The sequence below is a fragment of the Hippichthys cyanospilos genome, chromosome 15 (genome assembly GCF_059441005.1).
Source record: "Hippichthys cyanospilos isolate Australia breed blue-spotted pipefish chromosome 15, RoL_Hcya_1.0, whole genome shotgun sequence".
Lineage (NCBI taxonomy): Eukaryota > Metazoa > Chordata > Actinopteri > Syngnathiformes > Syngnathidae > Hippichthys > Hippichthys cyanospilos.
In genome coordinates this window covers 3,271,513-3,299,134 of record NC_142383.1, presented here as the reverse complement: position 1 = coordinate 3,299,134, position 27,622 = coordinate 3,271,513, and the positions used below count along the sequence as shown (strand labels likewise).

General features: G+C 37.7%; 1 protein-coding gene across 2 annotated transcripts in view; it reads right to left on the bottom strand.

Annotated features, from left to right (window-relative positions):
- Nucleotides 1-27,478, bottom strand: part of shroom3 (shroom family member 3) — a 70,865-nt gene extending 43,387 nt beyond the window's left edge. The window contains exons 1-2 of one of the 2 annotated variants that reach the window (XM_088435652.1): nt 26,929-27,478; nt 18,881-19,035 (exon numbers count right to left, since the gene is read on the bottom strand). In XM_088435652.1, the coding sequence (XP_088291778.1) occupies nt 18,881-19,035; nt 26,929-27,081 (308 nt within the window). In that variant the 5' untranslated portion in view covers nt 27,082-27,478. Of the gene's footprint in view, nt 1-14,840; nt 14,928-18,880; nt 19,036-26,928 lie in introns of those variants that run through there. The other variant, XM_088435654.1, reaches the window with a different exon arrangement.
- Between the last annotated feature and the right edge of the window lie 144 nt (nt 27,479-27,622).

Here is a 27,622-nt window from a genome sequence, read left to right as displayed (position 1 = left end):
TTTTTATCCCCAAATTTGCCATAAACACAGCGAGATCAGAGGAAAATATCCCGGGGCACAATGTTTACTTTATGTTATTAGTATCTACTACAGCAGAGATGAGTGCGGCAGCAGCAGACGACAGCTAGAAGATAGATAATATGCCCATTACTTCCAGTTCATCAGAGATTAAGACTAGAAGAATATAATTGTTAAAACCTAAAAAGCTGTCCACTTTGCGAAATAGCACCAGTAATTTGACAAACCATTTAGAGAGGAGCCATAAAAACATGAAGTTAGCGAGGATTGAGAGTGGGATAAAACAGTTGGCAAAATTATCATTGCCCAGGGATGCCACTTTGACTTCAAGAGGTTAGGAGACTCGTGGCAGAGTATTTCATGCGTAGAAAATATACTGCCCCTTTCCACAATGGATTTGCCAGCATTTGGAGATCTTGTCAGCGAGATCACTGTTGCAACTAGCTATAATAACAAGGTAAGCTAACATTAATTTTCACGGTACAATTGCTATTAATAATAGTCTATAAATACTTCTGGTCAATGTGTATCAAGATGAAGCACAAAAAACTCATGTCAAACTACGTGAAACACAATAACAATAATGTAGGCTAGCTGCTAATGTTAGCCCTTACCAAATCCATCTATTGTTGAAACGTCTGTCTATATATATATATATATATATATATATATATATATATATATATATATATATATATGTATATATATATATATATATATATATATATATGTATATATATATATATATATATATATATATATATATATATATACACACACACACGTGGACAAAATTGTTGGTAAACCTCAGTTAAAGAAGGAAAAACCCACAATTCTCACTGAAATCACTTGAAACTTACAAAAGTAACAATAAATAAAAAAATATTGAAAATTAAATAATCAAAATCAGCCATCACTTTTGAATAACTGATTAACATAATTATTTAAAAAAACAAATTAATGAAACAGGCCTGGACAAAAATGATGGTACCCATAACTTAATATTTTGTTGCACAACCTTTTGAGGCAATCACTGCAATTAAGCGATTTCTGTATTTGTCAATGAGCGTTCTGCAGCTGTCAACAGGTATTTTCTTATGTTCTTATTTCTTATATAAGGGTAGCAAGGGTGATGTTGTTTTAAAAATGTTCCATCCATCAATATATCAATCGATCATTATAATTAGCTCAATAACTTTATTTTAAGAACAATTCGGAGCGATCGATAGTATGTGATTTATTTTCCCGCCTCAAAAAAGCAATAAAGAAGCAAATGATAAATGTAATGATTATGACTCATTTAATTGATATAAACAACAATGCAGCTGTTGTCAAATGGTGATTTTGCCCCCATAGCACCACTTCTCGTACTCCTCCCCCACAATGCAAGGGTACCATTAAAATGTTTTTAATATGATCATGATCATAATTCATTCAGTTACCTGATTTGTATACTGTATGTTTAAGAGGGATTTTCCCGTGCTGTTGACACATTCAGGAATGAAATACAAAACAATCAACATACACACGTTGCAAATCACAGAATCTGTCCAGATGCTACCACTTCTAATCCATCAAAATTGCATCTACATGACGTGCATCAAGTGTACACCACCTGTTCCGCAAAATAGACCACTCTAAAATCTAGTCTACTTTTGGGAACCAAATTAGCAGATGCGTCGAGGGGCTAGTTCTGCTGCATTCGCCTGAATACCCAATGGGAAGTATACCGTCAACCAAATTCAGATACTTGCCGAACTAGACTCGCACTGGCATGAAATTTAAGATCTGCCCTTTTTTCCAACAAGTGCAGCCTACTTTCTGTGACCAAATTATCAGTGTGGAAAACTATCAGTGGAAAACCACCGTAAACAAGGTAGACTAGACCTGTGCTGGCACCAAATGGAGCAGGAGCCGGCAACCTTTACCATTCACAGAGCCATTTTGACCCATTTCCACAGCTAAGATAACAATGGGAGCCACGCACACTATATTACATCTGAAATGAAGATGTGTATACAGTATACACACAAACATATTCTTTGGAATCAGTTGGGTGTTAGCAGCAAGAGGAGTTCCTTAAAGCAGCTTTTGTTAACCAAAATTGTACCATATTATTTTCATTAAAAGAAGCAAGTGGACCGAACCAACGTATGAATCCATCTTTGTTCACAAATAGGGGCATTAAAATGAGATTTATTCTGTGTTAAGAACTGGGTTAAGCGCTCCAGTTTGTGTTAGAACTAGCAGACTGACCTAAAGTTTGAGTCCATCCTTGTTTATACACAGGGCCAATAAGATGACATATATTCTGTGCTAGTTTTAAATGTTCAGTTATATCTTACTTAGAAAATGTGTGCTTTTAATCTGGATGGCCGCGCTAATATTTCGGTTTCCTATTTCCACCTTCCTAAAACTGAATGATTATCTCGCGTCACGTTTCGTGTCCCTTGCACCAAAGATGTCCAAGAGATGTCGCCCTGTCACCCAATCACGCAAACTTCATTGATTGCAAGTCAAATGCATTGCTTGTTAGCTGTTCACGTAGTCGAAATGAACCAAGCATTATTTATTTATATTATATATTATTTATAAATACTATCCCTTGTCGCAACATAAAGATGAGAGTAGCCTCAGATTACCGACCCCTGAATTAGAGGTTGCACACCTTTATTGCACAAAGTGCACAGATAACCAGATATGGACCCTATAAATTTGCTTTTAAAGTTAAAGTTAACACATGAACTTTGACACCCCTAGTTTTCATATATTTCTAAAAATACTATTGCAATACCGTATTGTTGCTTCAAATGTTCAATCTGAGCAACACTATATAGAAACCTGTTACATGTTGGCAACTGAACAAACCTACCGTATGTCCTATTTTATAGACTGCTCATTGTGGTGAAAATCCATGCTTAGTTTCATCTTCCTATTTTCCCTGGGCAGAATAAATATAGTTTGATGTTGTCAACATGAGAACCAGATAGCTGTCTACAGGTGAAAACAAACAATTGTGAAGTTGCGAGAAAATGAGATATCAATCAGCGCTACTGCACAAATCTTGGCCGTAGCACAAAACAATTGTCCTGTTATGTCCCAAAGAAGATAGAAACCACTTTGTACGAGGTAGATTAAAACAAACAAACAAAAAAAACTACAGTTGATGACACTGAGAGTTCAATAGCAAAAATTTCAAGAAGGCAGGAGAGAATTTGCATTCCCTCTAAACAATTGCTAGCACTGTTGCCATCATATATTTTAAAAGAGGGTTGTGTACTTCAGATAGATCTGTTAGTTTTCACCATGAAACATTTGGGAGGGCACTACAAGCACAAAACGAAATTTTAAGTGATGTAAGTGGAAGTAGGTGGCTCGGTGGGGGAGTGGTTTGCACGTCCGCCTCACAAGTTGACACCCGAGTTCAAATCCACCTCGCGCCAGCCTTCCAGTGTGGAGTTTGCGTGTTCTCCCCAAGCCTGCGTGGGTTCCTTCTGGGCTACTGCCCATAGACAGCTGGGACAGGCACCAGCAAGACAGTGACCCAAGTGAGTAGAAACGGTGACAGAAAATGGATGGATGGAAATGGAAGTGTAAGGGGCAAGGATATTTAGCTACAGAAAATGTATTATTCAAACCCAGCGCTATTTAGCTTATCCTGAGTTGGTAGTTGGATCTATCCATTCAAACCCTGACCCTGTCAGTTGAGGTATCTACAGTCACAAAATTTAGCCATCACAATTAGTCTTGGGTTTGACAGATCACATTGCATACATTAATCAACTTGCAATGTAGTAAATAAACCAAATGGTATGCACAAAACGACCTGCACTGCAATTTTGAACATTTTGCGGACAATCCCATTTTTGCCCAGGTTGCAATTTACCTTCACACATCTGTTTGTGAGGGTAATCAAGATTATGCCCATTTTTGCATTCACAAACCATCAGGAACTTATTTTACACTTCAGTCTATTTTAAGTAGACGTAGATATCCCTCACTACTAATGTTCAACAAAAAATGTGGTCTTTCACTACAATTTATCATTCGTATCAGATTCATGTGTAAATGCCTAGAAATGCTATTCATCTCATATTTATCTTTTATTGTCAAATCCAAATGTTTTTGTTGTCGTGCAAAAACTAAGGAATTTGCCTCCGTTACAGGGTATTTGAAGAGTATATTCACAGTATATTGTGCTTGTTGGGTTTTTGTGTTTCATTTCCAATCATAAATCCTTTTGTATTGACATGGACGCCAATGCTGAAAGTCGCGTCGGTCCAATTTCCGCAAGTAGGTTTGAATTTTCTGCTAAATGTCCGCGGCGGGTCTGGCTTGGATGTAGGCTATGCATCATGGTCGTAATTAGCTTATGGTGGAGCAACATGTTTGTTTGTTTTTTTTTCTAATAACTTTATTTAGCTACTTCCAACATTAAACATGGTGGATCAATATAGCACTGCCTTCGTGCAGTGAGTATCCAGTCAAGTCACGTTCAACGTGAGGCCTCTAGATGGTGAACCTATGGCTCGATTGACTATTACAGCTGTCTATTAAGCATTAGGGCCACTGACATATCCATCTGCGAAGCCCCGCCGTGTTGATGCAAAAGCCCGGGCTTCTGGCAAAGGCAGATTTCACACAGCATAGCGACACAAGTTATCTGAATTCTAATTGGCTAAAAACTCTTAACAAAAACGACAGCACTGCAAGGAGCGTAATCAAATGGATATATAAAGACACAAAAAGAACAGAATAAGGAGAATAACTTTAGATATAAAATATATATGACAGGTAACGAGAGGTGGCACGTGACAAGTTTTATACTTGTCTGATTTAATCGGTTTTACTTTACTTTTTTTTTACTTTACTTATTTACTCGGTGTCTGATTTAACTTAAAAGTTTTATAATGTAAAACTTTCGATTAACAGACGTGTCTAACTCATTTCTATCATGAGCCACATTGTATAATCAACTAAATCAACATAGTTTTAGACACGATTTCAACAATGAAATAATAAACCTTTGAAAATAGCAAAATATTCAACTTAGTGTCCTCTTTTAGGATCATAGTTGAGACTGGTCACAAAAATGAATCATTAACTTGACAGGTAACGAGAGGTGGCACATGACATGTTGGGTCGAACCATTCAAGTATGGGGGAAAATCTGGCTTCTTAAAATAATGAGATTGAAAAATCTACTGAACATGAAATTTGTTTATGAACAGATATTTTCTTGAAACATTTACTTAGTTCAACGACTATTTTCAAAGTATTTTTTTAATGTTTGTTTTATTTAAAATCCAGGAGTACTCGTACCCCCGTTTGAGAACCACTGCTCTAGCCTATCAAAGTGTTGGTGCTGCAAAACTAAAACCTAAAAATATATTGTAACACTACACCTGTCAGTAATTTTGGGAAATAATTTATGAATATAACATTTATTGTAGATATATTTTGCTCTGTTGAACTGCAGCTGTTGTGTTCCTCCACTCAGTAGCGGTCTCAAAAATGATTTGAAATGAAAATAAATAACGAACCAAAAGGAGGTGCACAGGGAACAGCCTCAACATGAAACCTGTTCGACTGGTGTCAGGAATGTGGAACACCCTGAAATCTCCTCATCAGGAGGCACCATGTTGTCACATTCCACTCGCCGTTGTGCACAGACACATATGCACGCACACTCAATGTTGTCCACTCTAAATTTGCCAAAATGCTCATGAAATGTGTGACAATTTTTGTACCATCTTCACATAATCTAAATTGAAACATTTGCAGTCATTGCACTGAGAATGCAAGCTTGTGTTTTTTACGCGTTAAATACCTAGGAACAAGAAAACAAAAAGGCAATAATCAAAAATAAATTGGAATTGTAATGTCTATCCCCAATCAGTAACTCATGTTTGCCATGATTGGTATCTGATATGTGCCAAGGCGGCATTGGTGGAAATGGACAAATGTCAAAGTGACACGTGACATCATTGAAATACACGGATCAGTGCCATATGCACACGCACGTCAGAGAATACAAATGAAAGTGTTAAAGTGACAATATGTAAGATTAACACTGTTTTTCATCAAAAATAAATTCATTCAATTATTCTACATTTCAAAATAAATGCAAATAAATGTGTTCTTAAAGACCAACAGCATGTTTTAAAGAATATGCGTAGGTCTACTTTTACTGATGAAATGATGTTACATGGGGGCTGGCATGCAACACGACGTCACTATGTCTGTTTTAGCTACGGACAGCAGGAGGAGGAGTGCTTATTGCTGCATTTAATGTAATGCCCCTAAAGCTCCCAAGGGCTCATGCGAAAAATTAAGAATAATCAAGAAATACAAAGCTAGCCTAGCCTAGGCTATCCTTACTAGGGAATATGGGCATAACAAGCGCCACTCAAAGGTAAATAAATCCTTTCCATATTTTTTATTTATGATGTTTTCTGATTGTATACATGTATATTATATATACGTAGCACTTACTATACTATTTTAGTACCAGTTTTTAATACGTACCGGTATGTACAAGTTTGCATGAGTTACTTAACATAGGTTTGGATTGCCCACCATACGATGAATTCGTTTTACGAGCCCAACCGCGGAACAAATTAATCTCGTAACACGGGGGAGCACTGAACTCCCTTTAAAAAAAAAAAAAAAAATCACTGCAATCTAAATTACAGCCGTATTTTTACTTACAATAACGGGACAAGCAAGTGGGCGGACGTCAGTTGGCTGTTAGCAACACGTTCCTGTTGCAGAAAAGAGCTGGCAGGTGTATTGGACATACTAATCTGTCCTTAGGTGTGATTGGGTGTGTAAACTCTTGTTGGTCTTTGTGCGCCCTGCAATTGGCTGGCAACCAGTTCAGAGTGACCCCCGCCTCCTGCCCAAAGTCAGCTGGGATAGGCACCAGCAAGCCTGCAACCCTGATGAGGGTAAGTGACTCTAAAAATTGATACTATTTTCTCTGTACACCTAGTCCAAACGCGGCATTATGATGAACTTTATAATCATAGAACGTGAATTAGGCAACCAAATCTGTTTGGTTTTCTTAATCCATCTGAGGGAGTGGCCATTTTATCCTTTGCTGTCAACTGAAAATGACTGCTCAATTTGTGAATGTCACATGACCAAACTCAGATTGTTTGACTCAGATAACCGATAAGCACTGTGATGTCCATTTCAGACAGTATGTGGTATAATCGCAAACACAATATTAATCCAAATATCCTGTTTAGACTGGTGGTGAAGTAGAGAACATAGAGTATTATAATAAAGAACAGTTTAGTCTTGACTTTTCCTTTTAATCCAGTCCAAGCAGTAACCAGTCTTGTTCATCAAAATATAGTTGTAAACAGTGGACTTGATTAGAATTGAGTGGGGACCTGCTGTAGACCAGAATACTTCCAGACAAAAGGGCATGGGGTTATGCCCCTGAGAAAGACACAAGAAAACGTACCCCGAACTGAAAATGATTCTAACCATTCCATTTCATTTTATTGTAGTCTTTGTTTTGACACAACTTTACTTGGCCTCTTCTACTCAAACATTTGTTGTGATTTTACAACATGGTCAATGTGTGGCTCATCAGTCCACAGGTTCTAATGAAAATGATGTGATTTAGTTGCCACAAAAAAAAAAAAAAAAAAAAAAAAAGCCGACAATGCACCCCAGAAATCAATCCAAGGAGCGAGGACAAAGAATTGCAGTTTATGGGTACAATTACAATCCATACTGTAGCCACACAAATACATGCATTAGCATATACAAATGTTTTGCATTGATAATCATACTTGTTTGCATCTAATTACATTCATTTGCTGTTCGATGTCTGTCTAATTCAACTGTGGCATCTAGGCTGGACAGAACATTTGGTTATTAATCAAAAAACATCTGTATTTGTGTTCATTTCATTTTATTTTATATTAAATTGTGAAAGTATCCATGACTCTTCAATAAAGCAATGAATTCAACTACTTTAATACATTTTTGAAAATGTAGTAATCTTAAAATTTGTCAAAATGCGTTTTGTGTCTACAATTGGCGATGAAGCCAGCAAAGCTAAAGAGGCATTTTATTTTGGGATGCTGACTAAATAATTGGAAATTGAACTGGTTTGTAATGATTAGGTGTGCAATTTGCAAATGTATTTTATAAACTTCAGTTAGTATAGCTGAAAAGTCACAATTATACTTGTCAAATTTAATATGTTGCTAAATAAAAAGGGCACTTATGTTTGCCGTATTTTTTGTTTGTTTGTTTTGTTTCCGCAAATATTTGTAATGGGGATCCTCAGAAAATGTGCTTTCTAAAAGAGGTCCCTGACTCCAAAGTTTGAGAACCCCAGGCTTATGTTATGTCAAGACGTCAAATCTAATATGACATGATAAAGCAAACTTAAGGTCCTTTGCGAATCGCAACTGCATGGTAATTGACACATCAAGCAACAAACAAGTTACCACCAGTCACAACAGTAAATACAGGACTCTGACGTAAGACCTAAAATTGACCAAGGTGACAAACACATGACCAATATGACAAAACTGACAAATACATGACCATAGCAACTGATATCACAACACTTGGCCATTGCATTGCTTATATGCAACCTGGATGTCTCAGCTGGTCAGGCCTGAGTCCTGACATGCAATGTTCAAGAAAACAGTCCCAAGCGTTTGGATTCCCAACACACAGGACAATGGGAAGTTGAAAGAACACAGTTTGGATTTCAGACAAGTCAGGAATGTCTCCTGGTAGCACTTCTAAAAATGAATAAAATCACTAAATTAACAAACTGCTGTCAGTGACAAAATGTCGTTCCATTTTATGATCACAAACATACCAGGCGTCAAAAAGCCCAGTACTTGCAGTACATCTACTAAAAAAAACAAAAAAACAAGTGTGATTGTTTTTGTTACACAACAAAAAAACAAAGTTGTCTCTGAACCTAATTAGAGGTTTACCAGAAGAGTTAAACATAAAAGCGCCCTCTGTGAACTGCCTGTCTCTAGAATCTTATTAAAGAACACCCACAGATACGCACCCGTGCAGAGTGGTTGTCCTGGAAACGGTTTTGTTGCCGTTGTCCCAGGACTGACTTCTTCCTGTTCGTTTTTGGGCTAGAGAAAGTCAAACATTCATTCAGCTTGATTACGGCAAGCTGCCACAAAAGGAGTCAGCGAAAATGACTCAATGCAAGACAAAGACACTGTCTTTAGATTTAAACTCTTGACAAATCAAAGTCTCCATTAGTCATTTATTCATACTACAGTATGGAGTAAATTAAAAAATATGGTAACGTCCAGAATTTTAAAAGGATTTACTAATAATTGCTAACCAAAAATATTATGAGAAAAATTTCGTTGAAAAGCTAAAGAAACAATACCACCAATGCCAGCAATAGTTAGAGTAGTTCAAGCATTTTCTTACTATATTTGTTTATTCATTTTGTTTTGAACTTGGCAGAGTCTTGTATTATGACAAAGCTATGTAATGTAGAAGAAATCATATGTCAGTGAATGCGTAATCATATGTCAGTGAATGCGTATTCATTTAGAGTCAGTCAAATCTACAGTTAAAAAATACACAGTGTATGCCAGGAGTGGGCAAACTGTGACATGAGGGCTGCGAAGGGTTCGAAAATTTGACCAGGAGCAGAGGGATGAAGCACTGAGAGTTTGGATATTATCCGTCAGGATATTAACATTAACACTCTCCTCCTGGTTGATAATTTCTTCAAGTTCAGCAAACCAGATTAAAAAGCTCAATGGGCCGCATATGGCCCCCAGGCCGTAGTTTGACTGATAAATGCCATTCGAGACAACCCTCAAACCAAATTAGAATTCATGGAACATGAGGTTATAATGGTGATGAATCAATGTTGAGCAGGCGCTCTTTAAAATACCTTCAAATTCAGAATAAAATATTTGTAATAAGCAATCTTACAACAAATATTTACTACTCACCAATGTCATGTTTGGATGAGTATTTTGTGCTACAATAGAGCTGGCAAGCCAGACCCACATCTATAAATGTTAAGCAGCTTAACGAAACATGAAGTCAACACTAGCAGTTCTTGGAATAGCAAACACAACTGTTAGAATAGTTTCTGAGCATCAGTGCACCACCAGAAACACCCAAAGGACACACTCCAAAACAATTCCAAAGAGCACTCAAACTCCACCAATATTGTGCGCATGCAACGGATATGGTCAAGTATAAAAGGTTAGCCCTAGCCTAGATTTATCATATCTATTTTAAGATTATAAAGTGTGTACGGTTATGATTAATGATTAATTTTGATGCATTTATTTTCTATTGTTCTTGTGTGTGGTCATGAGGCAGGTACGCTAATAAACACATTGTCTACTTAATACCACTGATCTCCAGTGTAAAAATTAATTACATTTGTAAAAGCAGAAATTTGTTACAAGGTTCTTTATAATAGCTCTCCTTCCATCCTGCCATAGTCAGCATGGCTCAGTATTCCATGTTTATCATTGTTGTGTTCATTTGCTGAGTTTAATGCTTATCGCTATACTTAGGATGTGATAAAAGATACACTTCATTAGCTTGCAGGAATTAAATAAGATTTGCATATGAAATACTCTCTGTTCAAAAAGAAAACAAACAGTAGTTAATTCTTAAGGACTTTGACAGTTATGATCAATTTAATTGTCATTTTCAGCAGTGTCGAGCACATTGAGTTACTCGGTGTACGAAATTTCCCATACAAAAAAAAAAGCCTTAATGCATCACACTGTCGTCACAACAATGTCAACTGCAGGTTTATACTGTAATATTGTGATGCTGGGAACATCCAACTAACGTTGTATGTTTTAAGAATAAACATGCTCATTTTTAAATTTAACCTCAATCATGTCAACATTTATCATTCCTCTTTTACATTGCTTGTTTCAACTAAAGGGTCAACACTTCGAACACAAGTGTCAAACTGTAGGCCCGGGGGCCAGGTCCGGCCCGCCACATCATTTTAATACCAAATGTTCATGTTTTCTTCAACTTTTACACATTTTTGTGTTAACAATAACACGTTTGAACAGTTTTTAATGGCCTACGATTTCAAAACGTGTTATATTTATTTGATTTCACAGTCACAATGACCCTCTGACAGAAACTATTAACTATAACGTAGTACATGATAAAAACGAGTTTGACACCCATGTCATAGAAGCTGAGACTTTTTCGGTAATCCGGCGAGGTCACAGGAATCCCGCCTGATGGGAGACTATTTTACCTTTATTCACAGAAATTGTACAGTGCAGTATAAAACGTTAACGGGAGCAGATTTAAATCAGGATTAACCATTTTGTTTATTATTTGCTCTATTATGGAATATAGTCTGCTGGAGGAAGTTAAGAGAATAAGAATTCCATTGTGTAGTATTACTATGCATATGACAATAAAACTCTTGAATCTTGAAGAAAAAAACAACTCCCAACAAATGTGCAGTCGTTAGTAATTTCCTTTCCACAAGTGTAACAGGTTATAGGATATTGGTATTTTCACCAAAAGTACTTCTGTTATTAAGAACAGAACATTTTTTTCTTATTATTATTCGCACCTGTGCATTTATGACATCTGCTGGTGAGCGTGTTGTGATGGACGATTGCACGGTGACGTCAGGCTACGTGTGTAACCCTCACTACCGATGTAATTGAGGTTAAATGTTTTCGTTGCTCTCTCTGAGAAATATGATCCCATTGATTAATACATAAAACCCAGGAAAATGATCCTAATCATTTGAATCAGGTGTGTCAGAGAGAGAGGGTTCGAAAACATGCAGGATACCAGCCCTTGAGGACTGGAGTTTGGCACCTGTAAAGATATCTCAAGTGGTTTTGAACTGCTAATTGCAGTCGTTAGGTGACGTCAAAGGACTAAGCTAATACAATACTTGCGTTGCTGTTCCCGATTAGCATGCATTCTACTTAATTTATTTTTTGGCCTTCAAGAGAGCTAGCAAGGACATCACCATCCTCACTTGACATTTGTGCACAAACACATTGTTGAATGAAAAATGCTTAGGGGCCGAATTCAACTCAAACTTATTGACAACCCAGAGCAAAATACGGCGTTACATGTACGCTTTTGGAATGACAACTTAGAGCATTAAGATAGAGGAAGTCATTCTGAACAGGAGCTGGACAAAATGGACAAAAGCAACCCCTTGAGTCCCAGTCAATTATTAGAAATTTCACTCATCTTTCAAGGCCTACAGATTATTTTGTGCTATGTCTATGTAAAAAAAAAGGGTGGTATCATATGAAATATTGATTTCCAGTCCTTACTTACAAGTATGTAATGTATGTGTAATATGTATGGCTTTCTTCTCCAATGTGAGCAACACTGCCATCCAATGGTCACAGTTCATCACTACAGAGCTCAATTGCCTTTATATTAAAATAAGCACTAGTCAAGGGTGTTAGCTACCCTTTCATAAAAAAAAAAAAAAAAAACATTTGATGAGAATGTTAGCATTTTAAAACATGAGAATTATTGTCCATGGCACTGAAAGAGTTAAGATGGTCAAAAACAGCGTTGGGTAGAATTCTATTCTGTATGAGTGGAATTGTCTCCGCTACAAAAAAAGTTCAAAGAACATAAAAAAAAAAAAAAGCAAATGTAAAGAATTTTGACACAATTCAGTGGTTTTCTTTAACAATTATTTTAATTGGTCTCTGTACAGTACTTTGTACTTAGGTCAATGTAATTCGTTATGGTTATTGTAACTAAATTACAAAGATTTAGTCCGATTCATTTACTTGAGTTCAGTTATGTTCAAGGTATTAAAGTTTATATAGGTCTAGTTAATTAAAACTAACCCAGGTAAAATTCACATTTACACACAATTTTTGCATTTTGGGGCGAGTGTGGAAACGAGCACGCACCTAAATTCGATATCGAACTTATAACTTCAAACAAGTTTTCTACTGTTACTTGTCCACACTTGTGATGACCTTTCAGCATAGCAACGTGATTGTAAATGAAGCTGTGAAGTCGACCCGGTTTCATGCAGTTTTATTTAATAATTTCAACAATTAAAATCAATTATTGTTTACCAATTAAATGTTAGATTGAAGACTGAATAACTATCATGATAAAATATTCACATTCACACCAATACATAGCCTACTTGGAACATCGAAGTAACTTTTCTTTGTGATATGCATGCAATTTTTGGCTATTAGCTATAATTAGACCAGGAAGATTAGAATGATGAACTTGGTCAAACCTGCTCAACCTCCTCACATTCCAGTGACTTAATTTGTATTTTCAGACGAACAAGCATCAGTCATTTATCATACACTCATACACCATCAGCTGCACAAACCTTTAAGCGTTAGCAAAACACTACAAAAGAGTAATATTAAATTATTTCGCTTACTGTTATATCAATTCACTGCATCATACAAAGAGCTTTCTATTTTTTCCCTTTGTATGCAATTGTGCTCAAATATGCCCATATACTGAAGTATATTTTTGTCTATTACATAGGCAGCACTTTCATTCAAGCAATACGCAGGTGCCACATATGTAGTTTCTCTCCCCGTTTTTTTCTAAAAGGAAAACAAAAGTCAAGTGCAATATAACACCAGTGCAGTGCAGACTGCTTCTAGGGGGGGGGGGGATCAAATGACAAAACATCTGCAGAATGTGTAGCGAGCAGCAATACAGGTGACAAACACATGTTTAAGCACACACAAACTTTAGAAATCCTTACAGATACTTCAACGTGAATAGACAAACCAAAATAAACCTGTCAAAAAGAGCAGGGAAAACTGATCTCACATGGAAAGCTATTGTGTTGGTTATAGTGAAAAAGAAGCCTCTAGCCACATTTTACGCCATTTCTTGACCTCAGTATAGCCCCACATACAGTACTTCACTTTCACACGTGTCACACCTCAAAAATACTAATTTTGATCAAAACTGCCACACAAAAACAAAACTCAATGAATAGGTGTATATATATATATATATATATATATATATATATATATATATATATATATATATATATATATATATATATATATATATATATATATATATATATATATATATATATATATATATACACACACACACATATATACTGTATATAGTTTATTATAGTTTATTATAGTTATGATATCAGGTTATTTTATTATATTCTTCTGAGTTTTTCAATGAAATGCACATTGTATAAAATATTTTCCTTGGGAAAAAAACTAAATAAAAAACATATCCCAGACAAACCTTTTTTCAGTGATGTACACCCTGCGAAATACTTTTTCAGCCAAGTAGCCCTTAACCAGTGTAAAGCTTTTTGGGGTAAAAAAAAAAAAAAAAGGAAAAAAAATGCTATCGGTGTCTGATTTAACTTAAAAGTTTTATAACGTAAAACATTCGATTAACAGACGTGTCTAACTCATTTTTATCATGAGCCACATTGTATAATCAACTAAATCAACATAGTTTTAGACACAATTTCAACAATCAAATAATAAACCTTTGAAAATAGCAAAATATTCAACTTAGTGTCCTCTTTTAGGATCATAGTTGAGACCTGTGTGCGTGTGTGTGTGTGTGTGTGTGTGTGTGTGTGTGTGTGTTTGTGTGTGTCTGTGTATGAAACCATCAGCATTTAGCAGCATACAGCTTATCTTACTTTCACTTAAGTTTCCATTACTTGAGTCAATCGCAAGTTTGTGTATGTTTGTGTATGTGTGTATCGGAAAAACTGAAAAATACAAATATATAACAAACCCACACATATATTACTGAGACCAAAATCGCACTTACAGCTCTGATGTGAAGGTCCTTGGAAAAAAAAGATGTTTTGTTTCCAAGGTGCTAGTAGCACACTTCTGCTAAGTGCTGGTGTGCACCTGTTCCTCCCATTGCCTTCTTACTTTGTTCTCATTTTTTTAACCAACCAGGTTTCGCTGGAATGCACCAATCAGAAAGGGAGTGTGGCAGGAATGGAGGAGAGACAGGTACTTGGACAGACAGGTATGGTGAGTGACGCAGCATTTGACAGGTGTGCTCCGAGTTACACACCTTTTGTCTTCCAGAAATAGAGGATGAAGGATGTACTCAAACATGTGGTGCATTTAAACACCTTTCAAAATAATACACCATGCCTGCACACACAAACTGTACACATGAGCACGATCCAAGGCTGTAGTGCACAAAAATTAACTCAAACTGAAGTTAAAAAATATATTTTTTGTTAATAACTTTAAATAAAAATAAAACCCACCTAAATACAGTTAATAAAAGAAAAAATCAGCTAACTAAAACTAGTGTGTCTCAGATTAACAGGTTATTTGCTTTAAATGTTTTCTGTATGCTGATTAGATTCGTTTGTATGCATCAAGCTTCTTGAATTGACAAAGACTGATAGGCTCCTGAGGGATTGAGAAGGCAGGAGGAAAACATGAAAATGGAAGAGTACGAGAGAGTTGTCGGTCCAATGAATGGTAAATTCAATTAAAAAAAAAACCCTCAATGACTGTGCCTTAGAGGCATTTGCATTCTTGGTAAGAAGTTTGCGTGCCACAGAAGCAGCTCAAAATTCTCTTAACACATCAATGCAAAGCACAAAGATGAAACAGCAGCCCAATTAATGATAGCAACAAAGACGTTTATGCAGAAAACCACAGCAAAACTCTTTGCCAAACTAAACTTGAGAACACCACTTTTTTTTGTGTATAAATCTGTTGATCTACATCAATAACACACTGTATCTAAAAAAAAAAACAACCACAAAAAAAACTCTGGTTGGGTTTTTCTCTGATGAAATTAAAAGATTAATTACATATTTTAAATACTTAATCTCAATTGTTTAGTTTCTTGACAGCACTAACTAATACTACACTGCACAATTGTAAGATTTACTAAAGCTAAAAAAGTCCACGGTTTTCATCTACAGCAGGTATGTCCAAAGTCGGGCCCTTGTGCCAATTGCTGCTTGTGTTAAAATTTTCGCCGGGCTGCAGCCTATGTTATCAAATCAATAATATGCGGCCCACCAGCACTATTGACCACAGAATAAAATACATGTACAAAAAAACTACCGTATTTTCAAGGCCATAAGGGGCATTTAAAAGTCTCACATAATCGCCCAAATCAAGGAGGCATCATGTGTACAACTAGTTCCAAATCGGTAAATGTGGCTGAGTGACATCGATGAGTTCTCCGCTTGACTGACTGAAAACCTTTCTTGCCCAGACGGCACCTGTATAAAAAAAAGGAGGACATAATAGAAGACAGGATGCACACATTAAATGGGGAAGGGTGGGGGTGAAAGAGGACGAATAATGTGCAGTAAAAAAAAAAAATAGACCAACACTGCGTTGTCACAACAGCGGCTGCTGACTCTGCGAACCAAAGATTATCATGTTGGTTTAGTGTTGTCGTGAGTGTGCGTCCAGAAAATAAATTAAAATAAAAGCATAGCAATGCCGTATGTGTCATATGTTATTTGTACCATAATTACACTTTTTTTGGAAGGACTGTCGGACTTTCTCACAAAGTTTGACTTTGACTACGACACTGTGGCTTGACAGGCAGCGCATTGCCTTGTGCATAGTACTTCTAAACCAGGGGTGGCCATGTCCTGTCCTTGAGAGCCACAATATGGCCTGTTTTCGATCTTTCCTTACAACCAAAACACCTGTTTCAAATAATGACCTCATTGGCCTGCTTCAAGGAATTCTGATAACGACCCTGATTTGAGGCAGGTGTGTTGGTCGAAGTGGATTGTGGCTCTCCAGGACCGGACTTGGTCACCCCTGTATATATATATATATATATATATATATATATATATATATATATATATATATATATATATATATATACATATAAAATAAAAAAAAAAAATTGTATTTAGCTTTGGAATGACATGACTTAAGGCCATATTTCCTAGCGAGGATAGCCTAGCCTAGACTTCTTCATACTGTATTTCTTGATCATCTCCTGCTTTGTTTCCATACTAATCTTCTTACTTCTCTAGTTAACATCACTAGCAATCTTGGGACCCACAGCTAACCAACTTCATTTTGAATTAAGCACTAAAATGCACAATAAATACAATATTGTAAAAACTCACATAAGATCAAGTTTTTATCATGTCGGCATCTTAGTGACACAGTGACGCCGACCAATAGCAGACCAGCATCTTTGTGACGCCGTGATGTTGACCAATAGCAGACCAGCATCTTTGGGAGCCGTGGTGCTTACCAACAGCCGACCAGCATTTCAGTGACGTATGCAGTGACACATGTAGCGACGTATGAGCGTGGTGCGACTCGTGTTGTCATACGCACGCACACTGACCGGCGAGTTTGAATTTTGTAATTGTTATTGATCTCGTAAAGCGGGAAAAATGCCGTAAAGAGGGGATGAAAAAACTTAGTATTTCACTTCGGAACTTGAAAATAACATAAGCCAGGGACGCAGTAACCCGGTGGTCCACTGTAAACAGATCACATTCCAAAGATCCTCCCCATGTCTGTCTTAATGCAGCCCACTATCAATCAATTACTTATTTCGATTAAGAAATGAATCTGATTTTTTTTTTCTTAAACATTGCTATTCCTTGTTTATTCAAAGGTCTGGAGTGTGCCATTAAACAGTGATGAAACTCTATCCCACTCTGTCCCTGGTTTTCAGTCTTAGGAGCTTCCTCACAAGTTCCCCTCCAAATATTCTATTGACAAAATAAAATGAACCATCATGGAAGTCAATATAGTCCAAAGGTGAAGACAGCTTAAATAGGAAGCAATAAAGTTTGGCCTACTTTACAAGTCTGCTACATAGTACAAAGCTACAAAATATATAACAATGTCTAATTCTGATGACAAACCTGTTCCACAAACTACTGCATTCATGAGATTTATTTCGGCAAGACAAATTATTTCACCTAACAGACCCACATACAGGAACCTTACAGGAAGTTAATCAGACACAAACACTTGAACTGTGATTGTGTGGACCAACCGTTCTTGTGAGATTCTTGCCACACCTTAACACAATGCCATGTACTGTACGGCATTGGTTGGACTGTGTGTGAATGTGTGTGTGTGTGTGTGTGTGTGTGTGTGTGTTCCTGTACGGCTATACTTGTGTGAACCGTTTAAGTTTTCTACCAACAGTGAGGACATTTTGGAAAAGTGCGGATATTTAAGCTCTTCCCCACTTATTAAGACCTCTTTTTGAGGGTCAAGACTTGCTCTTAGAGCATAGGTTTGAATTGGGTTGGGGGTGAGGTTAGAGTAAGGATTAGCGTTAGACAATCATATCTGCTGGGTAAGGTTAAGAGCTAGGAAATGCATTATATCAATGAATGTCCTCACATATACAACTGTACAAACACGTGTGTGCGTGTGTTTGTGTGTGTGTACGTGCATATTGTAAAGGCCTGTGTTGAATTAGTCCTCTGACTGGACGTCCAAAAAATAATACCCGCAGTAGCAACAGAAGCTTTACAAGCAGCCCCACCCCAAGCACAAACACATACCAGTTATTGTAGCTAGTATGATATCAGTTTATATTCTAAGATGCTTTATCGAATAACACACCTTTAAGTGGGCTCGTTGAATATTTTTTTAATTAGCCTTTGTTAGTATAATATCAGTTTGTATTCTAAAAGATGCTTTCTCAAATAACACACCTTTAAGTGGGCACACTGAATATTTTTTCATTAGCCTTTGTTACTGCTGAATTTACTGTAGCGGCGCATAGCATAAAATGTTCTTATGGTAAGTCAACAGTAGTATTGCTGGTCCAACCCCACCTGTTGTTGTCTTTTTGAACACACACACATGAATTCTTACCTGCGAACGGTGATCTGTAGAGTCTTGTGTGATCCCTTGACAAGGGCGATGGCTTCTTGACGATAACCTGTCAGCTCAATGTCATTTATGATGATGATCTCATCCCCCACCTGCAGTGGGCACTCCAAAGTGTCTGCCTTTCCGCCCTCTTCTACCTGCAAAGAAACATGTTTTGTTACTCAACAATACTGTATATAATTGGGAAACTTTCTATTTGATACATTGGTATCATAATCTTCTTTCATTATTTCCCCTGTCCAAGTCATTCATTTCTCTATCCCCTGATAATAGTAGGGGTTCACTCTAAAGTCTTAAAGCATAAAAAAACCATATACCGCTAGATGGAAAACACAAGTTCCGCGTTCCGCAGCCTGGTACTGGTCAGTGGATCAAATTGTAACAGACTGCATGGGCCACACCCGAAAGAAGGACGTTTTGGAATTTATTTAGCTTACCCTTTCGCAGTTCGTTTATTTGTGCTTTATTTGACTTGATCTTTGTTTTTTGGAGCCATCTCTGGCCGCTGTTGATATTACATTTTGTAGTGAGGGAGGGCGGCGTGGCTTCGGTTGAGAGCAGTCACTCTCAGTGACACACATGTTGTTTTGTCTCTCTGTGAAACCTGGCCCACGATTAAATAAGTAATTTATGTCATGACATTTATGATAATATCCCGAGAATAAGTTTGTTTGTTGATTCAACAACTTGTGACTGTGGAAAACCTGCTAATTAATGTTCGTTCTTATCTACAGCATGTTATATAGTGCTGACGTATAGCATTTTCATTTGTGCCAGGTATTTCCCTTTGGTCTATGTTAGCATATGCAAAGGTTTTGCATTCACAAGAACTCTTGCATAATGTTTTGTATTGAAATGAATAGCATTTGTAATTCAGTTATATGATTGATTAATCAATGTCATTGGTGTACATTTTTATAAGATATATAATTCTTGCATATAGGACTTACCTGAGTAACTGAGCTTTAGCGATGTTTGATGTTGTAGAGAGACACTGACAACCTTTGTTTAGTGTATTTTTTTTTCTTTACAGTTTTACAATATAAATTATGTGAACTTTATGTTTGCCATTCGCCCCACCACCCCACCACCCCATGTATGACATTTGGCAGTTGTTTTGTTCACAAATAGTAATTTTCATGCATGAGAGCCTTTTACACTAGAAAACACAATCGCAGTATGTCATTCGCTTTCAGTTGTTCAAACTGGAGCTTTTTTTTTTTCTGCAGTGAACATGAGGTCTATTACAATCTTTCTCTGTTGGTTTGTCTCATTTCTTAAAACCTAAATGACTGTCAAATTAACATGAAAAAAAATAAAATCCCTAAATCTATCCATTTTCAATAGCGACTTATACGCACAAGGGTCACCAGGCTTGCTGGTGCCTATCCAAGCTGACTTTGAGCTGTTGGCGAAGAACATGCAAACTCCACACAGGAAGGCCGGAGCCAGATGGATTCGAACTTGAGTCCCTTAACTGTGAGGCGGACGTGCTAACTAGTCATCCACCAGAGCCGCAAATCCCTTTCTGTATTGTTCACAAAAGAATGTAAATTTTCATTGATTTTATTGCAATTGTCCAGGCTTCAATTTGTATACTGTGTACTGCATTCACATTCTTTATGAAAAATGCTCCACAGGCATGACTGTGTGATGATTCATCATACACACAATGTATCAGCGTTACTTGAGTGCTTTATCGGCCCGACTGCTGACGGCTGAAAGTGAGTGAGCCAGTGGACATCTACATGTGTCTGTCGAGTATGTGTCATATCAAGGTCACGTTGTCCTGTTTTCTCTGGTTCTCTGTGAGATAAGTGAGCTGAAACTTTGCCTTAGTCTTCAAAACGCCTTTGCACACATGCATTCGAGCAAGACTGAGCTCCTTGCTGCTTTTGGAAATATGCAGACTAAGCTGTAGTACACCAGTTGAAAGGTCTGAACAAACAAGTACTGTAGTTTTATTACTAGTACACTTAGTCTCAAATATCTTTTCCCACAGCTATTACTGTCTCTTGGCATTAATCCACTACCAGTATGATTTTATGTTAGTGAGAAAACAGTAAGACCCTTTTTTTTTTCTTTTACACACATCTAGACTGGATAAATTAAGCAAAGAGGTGTGTCTTTTGGACCTGGCTAATGACTGCCAATTAAGTGCTGTTCTGATAATAATAGTTCCAATTTTTTTGCCATTTTCCCTATTTTCAGACATATTTCTGTATAAACAACACAACAAACAACAACGAGAGAGATAAATATAATCGTGGTTTTAGAGGACTCACCAGGGGCTGTAAAATTTATTGTCATGGATTTTAGCATGTAATGTTGACCATCAAAGAAGGTATGATCACAATGGAAATTGAACACCCTATGTAAATGAAAACCTTTGAAATGTAAACCGTTGTTGGGAAGGCTTTTTTTTTTTCCTCTGCTGCATTTTCTATAGCTGCTTATCCTCACGCGGGTCGCAGGCTTGCTGGTGCCTATCCAAGCAGACTTCGGGCAGTAGGCGGCGACACGCTCATCTGGTTGCCAGCCAATCGCAGGCCACACAGCGACGATTAACCATTCACACAGCCTATGGACAAATTAGTAATGCCAATACACCTGCCAGGCAGGTTTTGGAGTGAGGGAGGAAGCCGGAGTGCCCAGAGAGAACCCACATGGGCTCGGGGAGAGCATGCAAACACACTCTCACCCTCTCAGCATACAGCAAATGTATATAGAGTATGAACAAAATTCCAACCTGATATGTATTGTCATTTTCCATTTCGTATTCAGCTCATCCAGACAAGTTTATAAAATGGATTTTGCACATTCTTTAACGGAGAGGGATGAATAGAACAAGTAGAAAATGTGGAAACAGTCGTCCAAAATATGCACCTTTTAGGTTCATGGACTATCACCAACATACTTTGCACACAGTGTCATTATGATTATGAGGGTGAATGCTTTAAATGCATCACCATCTTTTTGTGAAAACCAAGATTGTATATACTTTTTTGCATGTGTAATCCTGTCAACTGTCTTACTTATCACCCTTGCATTTACTATTTTGCTATCAAAATGGGAAAGTTAGGGGTGACCACTGTGTCTTTTATCTATTACACAACGCAATCTGTACTGTGCACGCCATTTTTCAGAGGTGCAAACATAAGGTGGTCTAATATTAACAAGGTTGAACTTTCACCACTGAGCATGAGCATGAGCACAGTTGCCAAAACTGACGGTTGCTGTGCTGTGAGTTACTTAGAATAATTGGTTTTAAAGTGTCACAGTGCATTTGGCACATTATGTGTCAAAGGCTCATTTATTATTAATTGTGAGCCAAAATATGAAAAGACAGGATCTGGTATTTAAACTACTCAAGACCACAATTAAATGAGACAATACATGGTGTATTTCTGCCTATTAATGAAGTATACATATACTATTGTTTATGTAGTATGTATAATGTAAGAATTCATTACAATTAATCTTTGCAGACACAGGTCTGAACAAATCACACTTTCTCATGCTTTTGTGTGCTTTTTTTATACCACAATCAAAAAGTAAAAATTCAAAAACTGGTAGCCAAGTTATTACATAAGGTATTATGAAACATAAATGGCTAGATCAAACTCAAGGCCCGGAGGCCAGATCCTGCCCACCGCATCATTTTATGTGTGTCCACTTCGTGAAATAGCACCAGTAATTTGATGTACCATTTACAGTGGAGCCATAGTTCCACTGGAAGTTAGCAAAAAGAAACGTGGAGAATTTAGAGTGGGGATAAAACAAAGCAGGCAAAATTAGGGATGCCACTTCCACCTCAAGAGGTTAAGAGACTTCTGGCGGAGTATGTTGTACGTAGAAGATATGCTGCCGCTTTCCACAGTGGATTTTCCCCAGCAGTGGATTAGAAACCTTGTCAACAAGATCCCTGTTGCAACTAGCAATATTGGCAAATTTTCACTGTACGATTTCTATTAACAATAGTCTATAAATAGTTCTGGTCAATGTATATCAAGATGAAGCATACAAAAGTCATGTTAAACAGTACATTAAACACAGTAATGATAATGCAGGCTAGCTGCTAACGTTAACCCCACCGAAACAATCCATTCTTGAAATTTTGTCTTAAATTTGAATATTAACATTTAAATTGTGCAATGCACTAACTGTTTTTGCCTAAAGCATAAACAAAGCATCACTATGCTGTGAAGCTGAGTAATAAAAGGATTCAAATACAAAAAAATGATCTATATCTTGTCATGTCTTTAATGGTTTACAGTACAATGCATATCAAATGATTTGTGCTGTTTTTAGGCTTAAACCTTCCACTGGATGTGTAATGAGCAAAATGAGCTACATTTAGAATGGCAAATCCATATTTCCAATTATCTTGGAGACAGTAATATAAAAATAATCCAATCGTAAATGCCTTACATTTCAAAAACAGTAATTTTGCAATGTAACTAATTACTTTAAAATACAGTAATATGTCATAACTAATGCATTCTAATTTTGAAGTCACTTGCCCAACACTGCTGATCTGACAAGTCCAACATTAAGTAAGCTTCATATCAGTTATGCATTTAATTTAGAAGACAATAATGCTAAATACATATTGGATGGAATTGCTTAAGGGACATTCAAATAAAACAGGAATTGGAACTGGAATGTTTTAGTTCAGCTTTCTTAACAAACGCAAGAAAACACCCAATGCAATGTGACTTGCCAAACCCAACCAATGATTTGAGGACTCCACTTGAATTGCTTGATTTTTGTCCCACTAACTCGGGATTGCTTCAAATTTGACTGCCACACCTGAGAAGAAAATTTCAAAGGTCGGCTCCAGTTTTGTTTAGTACGCTGTCAAGACATATTTTCAACAACAATTAGAGTAACTAAATGCTGTCTTACTTTTCAGTTTAATTAGCGTCTTGCAGATCACGAGACCTCTGGATTAAACTCCTTAAATCTATTTATCCTGATCAGAAATATGTGAAATAGGTGAACCTGGTGAAGACTAAAACTTATGTTGACGTTAAACAAATTAGGATAAAAAGTGAAATAAAATCAGCTAAATGAGAACCTTTGCGATGAATTGCAGACTTGAGGTTGTGTTGGGGTCATACAAAAAAGGTCTATGACAACCCTATCAAAAAATAAAAGCATGTTCATTTCTCCCACCCAAAATACACATAATACGCATTCTTGTCCTATTTTACAGTCTTTTGGCTTTCATCCCGGGAAAACACCCTCACAAATATAATGGCAAGCTTGCCTGCTGATTTGCATTTTAGTTAAAAGAGGCCATGGCAGCTTTCAGGGAAATAACATCTTAATTACTAATCCCACTGATGTTGGGATGATGCGTAAAATATGAATTGCAACAGAATACATGAACTTTATTGCTTTTTTGGTATTTTTTTATTATTTATTTCGCAATGCATTCCAGAAAAGCTGGGACGGAGGCATGTTTACCAGTAACATCAACTTTCCATTGAACAACACTCAATTCACATTTAGTGGCAAAGGAAAGTGATTGAGGACTTTGCAGGTGGAATTCCCATATTTGATTGACGTACAACTTCTGTTGCTCAGTCGTCTGAAGTCTCTTTTTTATTTGACAATGCGCCACACATTTTTTATCAGGAGACAATTGTGGACTGTTGTCAGGCCAGTCTAGAACTTGAACTCTTTAATTCCAAAGCTATGCTGATGGAAAGCCCGCAGAATGTGTGGCTTTATCTTGTTGAATTAAGCAGGGATTTCCAAAAAAAACATTGCTTGGATGGTAGCATATATTGTATGTACTTTTTGGCATTAATGGTACTTTCACCTAAGTGCAAGTTACCTATGCCATCAGCAGTAACATACATCTAATAATCATATGATGTTCACTTTTGAACTGTTAAATAGTATTACATTTTCCTATTTTGGACGGAATGGTGGTAGAGTGGTTAGCACATACGCCTCACATACGCCTCCCGGTTCAGAGGTTGAGGCTTTGGTTCTGGCTCCTGCCCACCTGTGTGGAGTTTGCATATTTCCCCATGCCCACGTGGGTTTTCTCTAGGTACTCTTGATTCTTTCCTCATTCCTCAAAATATGCATGGAAGGTATATTGAAGAGTCCAAATTGTCCTTAGGTGTGTTTGTGAAAATGGTTCAGGGTGTCCCCTACTTCCCAGAGACAGCAGAGATAGGCTCAAGTACACCCGTGACCCTCGCTATGAAAATGGATGGATGGATTTTTTCCATTTAATTAGGGTTTAACCCAGTGATCAATTGACCAATTGATTGATTCAATTGGCCAATTATGGTTCTTCCAACATCAGCAAGTAGTACTGTAAATGGCCAAATGGCCAATATTTGCATGGGGGGAAGGGGGGGGGGGGGTCGACTTACACCCGCTTATATCCCGCTCAAATTCCAGGGCAATACTTTCCACAAATTTGTGTTTAAATAACATCGTCTTGACTGTGAAATAAGTGATATCATGTCATTTCTAAAGCTTAAAATTATTATATATACCTCTAATTCCAAATAGTATGCATCCGTTTTAGCATGTTTGCGCATTCAAATGCAATTTCGTCAAGTGTTGCCTTATTGTCTCTTTGTTGACAACAAGGAAGCTGTGAAGATCATTTTTCCAGTGGACTGTGTCACATTATTAATGGGAAGACAGATCGACTTGTCTCCTTCAGCCCTTGAATGTGTGTTTGAACGAGCCGACATGGATGTCCGCAGGTGGGGGGAGAAACAGCGAAGGGCAACCTTCCATGCTCCGCCCCATCCCCTCCCCCCATAACTGCAACAGTTAGTTGATATAAGATGAAAAAAATGCATCCAAAAGTACCGTAATTTCATCATTTTAATAACACACACCATGTGTTTTAATTGGACATCCATATGGCTAACCACTAAAGTCAGGGTAGACTTAAACTCATGTTTTTGTAAAATTCACCCAAATTGAAGAAGTGGGGTGGGGGGGGGGGGGGGGGGGGTCAATTAATGATAAATGAATAAAATGATGTTCTTCTTACATTAAACTGTGATTTGTCATTTAGAGTACTCTAGACTTTAGAGTAATCTTTTAAAGCTTGCCTGCTCTTGGTGGTCTTCATCAACTTTATGGACAAATAATTTTAAATTCCCTTTGATCATTTTAAGTTTTGACAGTGTCGAGTATGGTGATGACTTTTAATTGCTGATGCAAGTTTATGATGTATAAATGCTTTGGAAAATACCTGTAGCCTGTGTTGTACATGATTAAGGTGATACAAGGCCCAGTAATATGCTTGTGTGTGTAATTTTAGTACAGTATTTTAGAATTAAAAACGATGTTGGTGCACATAACTTACTTTGGCAGGCCACATAAAGTGATGTGACTGATTGTAATTTTGCCCAGGGGGCTTCAGTTTGATACCCGTGCTCGATATTTGTTTCCACCGGTCATGGTGCAACTGGAACGTGATGAACCCGTGATGAACAAGGCTTCACTGTCCCGTAGCCTACTGGTTAGAGCACAGGTGTCAAACTCAAGGCCCGGGGGCCAAATCCGGCCCAGATCCGGCCCGCCACATCATTTCACGCGGCCCGCAAAACGCCCATTCCAATTCAAGTTTCCGGTCAAAATATCACATTTGTAAGTCAATTTGAAATTGTTTGGGGGGAAAAAGCAAGCTCTTTTTGCTCTCACCCTCTTTCTAATTTCAAAACTAGTTGAAAGTGTGACAAATACACCCAAAATATATTTTATCACAGTCATCCCGGCCCTCTGACAGAAACCGTAACTGCAACGTGGCCCTCGATTAGAACGAGTTTGACACCCCTGGGTTAGAGCATGCTTGTGTGCTACGAAACTTTTTAGTAAAACACGTTTCCAATTGGAAAATGATATGTTTAAAGTGTATTCTACATATCCTCTCATTCATTTTTCTTACAAGTTGTTGTACTTGTAGGCCTCCTCCAAAAAGACATACAAATGAAAACTTTTTGTTTTGATGTTGATGTTTGAGGTCAATGACATGACGTTACCTTGGAGATGATGAGCGGCTCCCCGTGCTCCAGGCCACCCTGAAGAGTGAAGCCCCACGGCGCTCCACCCTGAAGCTGGGCCTCCACCAGCGCCCACCCGCCTCTTCTTCCTCCGCCCGCCGCCTGCTGGAGCCCCGCCCGGCCACCGTCCATGCCCGTAAAGGAAGCGCTCCAACCGGGCTCGCCGCTCCTCCGTCCGGCTGCCACCGGGCGAACCGCGGGGGGGACCAGGCTGAACAAAAGAGTTTGTCCTTCACCAGCACATGACCGTCGATCATTTAGAACTCCTGTCCGAGGAAAAGCAAAGCAGGAGATGTCCGAACACCGAGTTGCAAAGTGCACGGTGCATTCCTGAAGCGCAAAGAATGGCTAAAGATCCGGCAAAACAAACCCAGGACTCTCGCTGACATAAAGAGTTTGCAACAGTTTAGAAAACGTTTGAAAGCTCACTGAATGGAGGAAGGGATAAACACTTTAAGATAAACCTAGGTCAGATCAGATTTGCCCATACAGAAATCCGAGCCGCTCTTCCTTCCTCTCTCACTGTGACTCTGTCCCTCTTCCGAAAGTTTAGCATCACAATAGAATTCGGTGCGACTCACTGAGCAAAGAGAATGGGGGCGAGAGAGAGGGAGAGAGAGAGCAGGCGAGATAGAGAGAGAGAGGGAGCGAGAGAGACGGGGGGGCTGAGCGA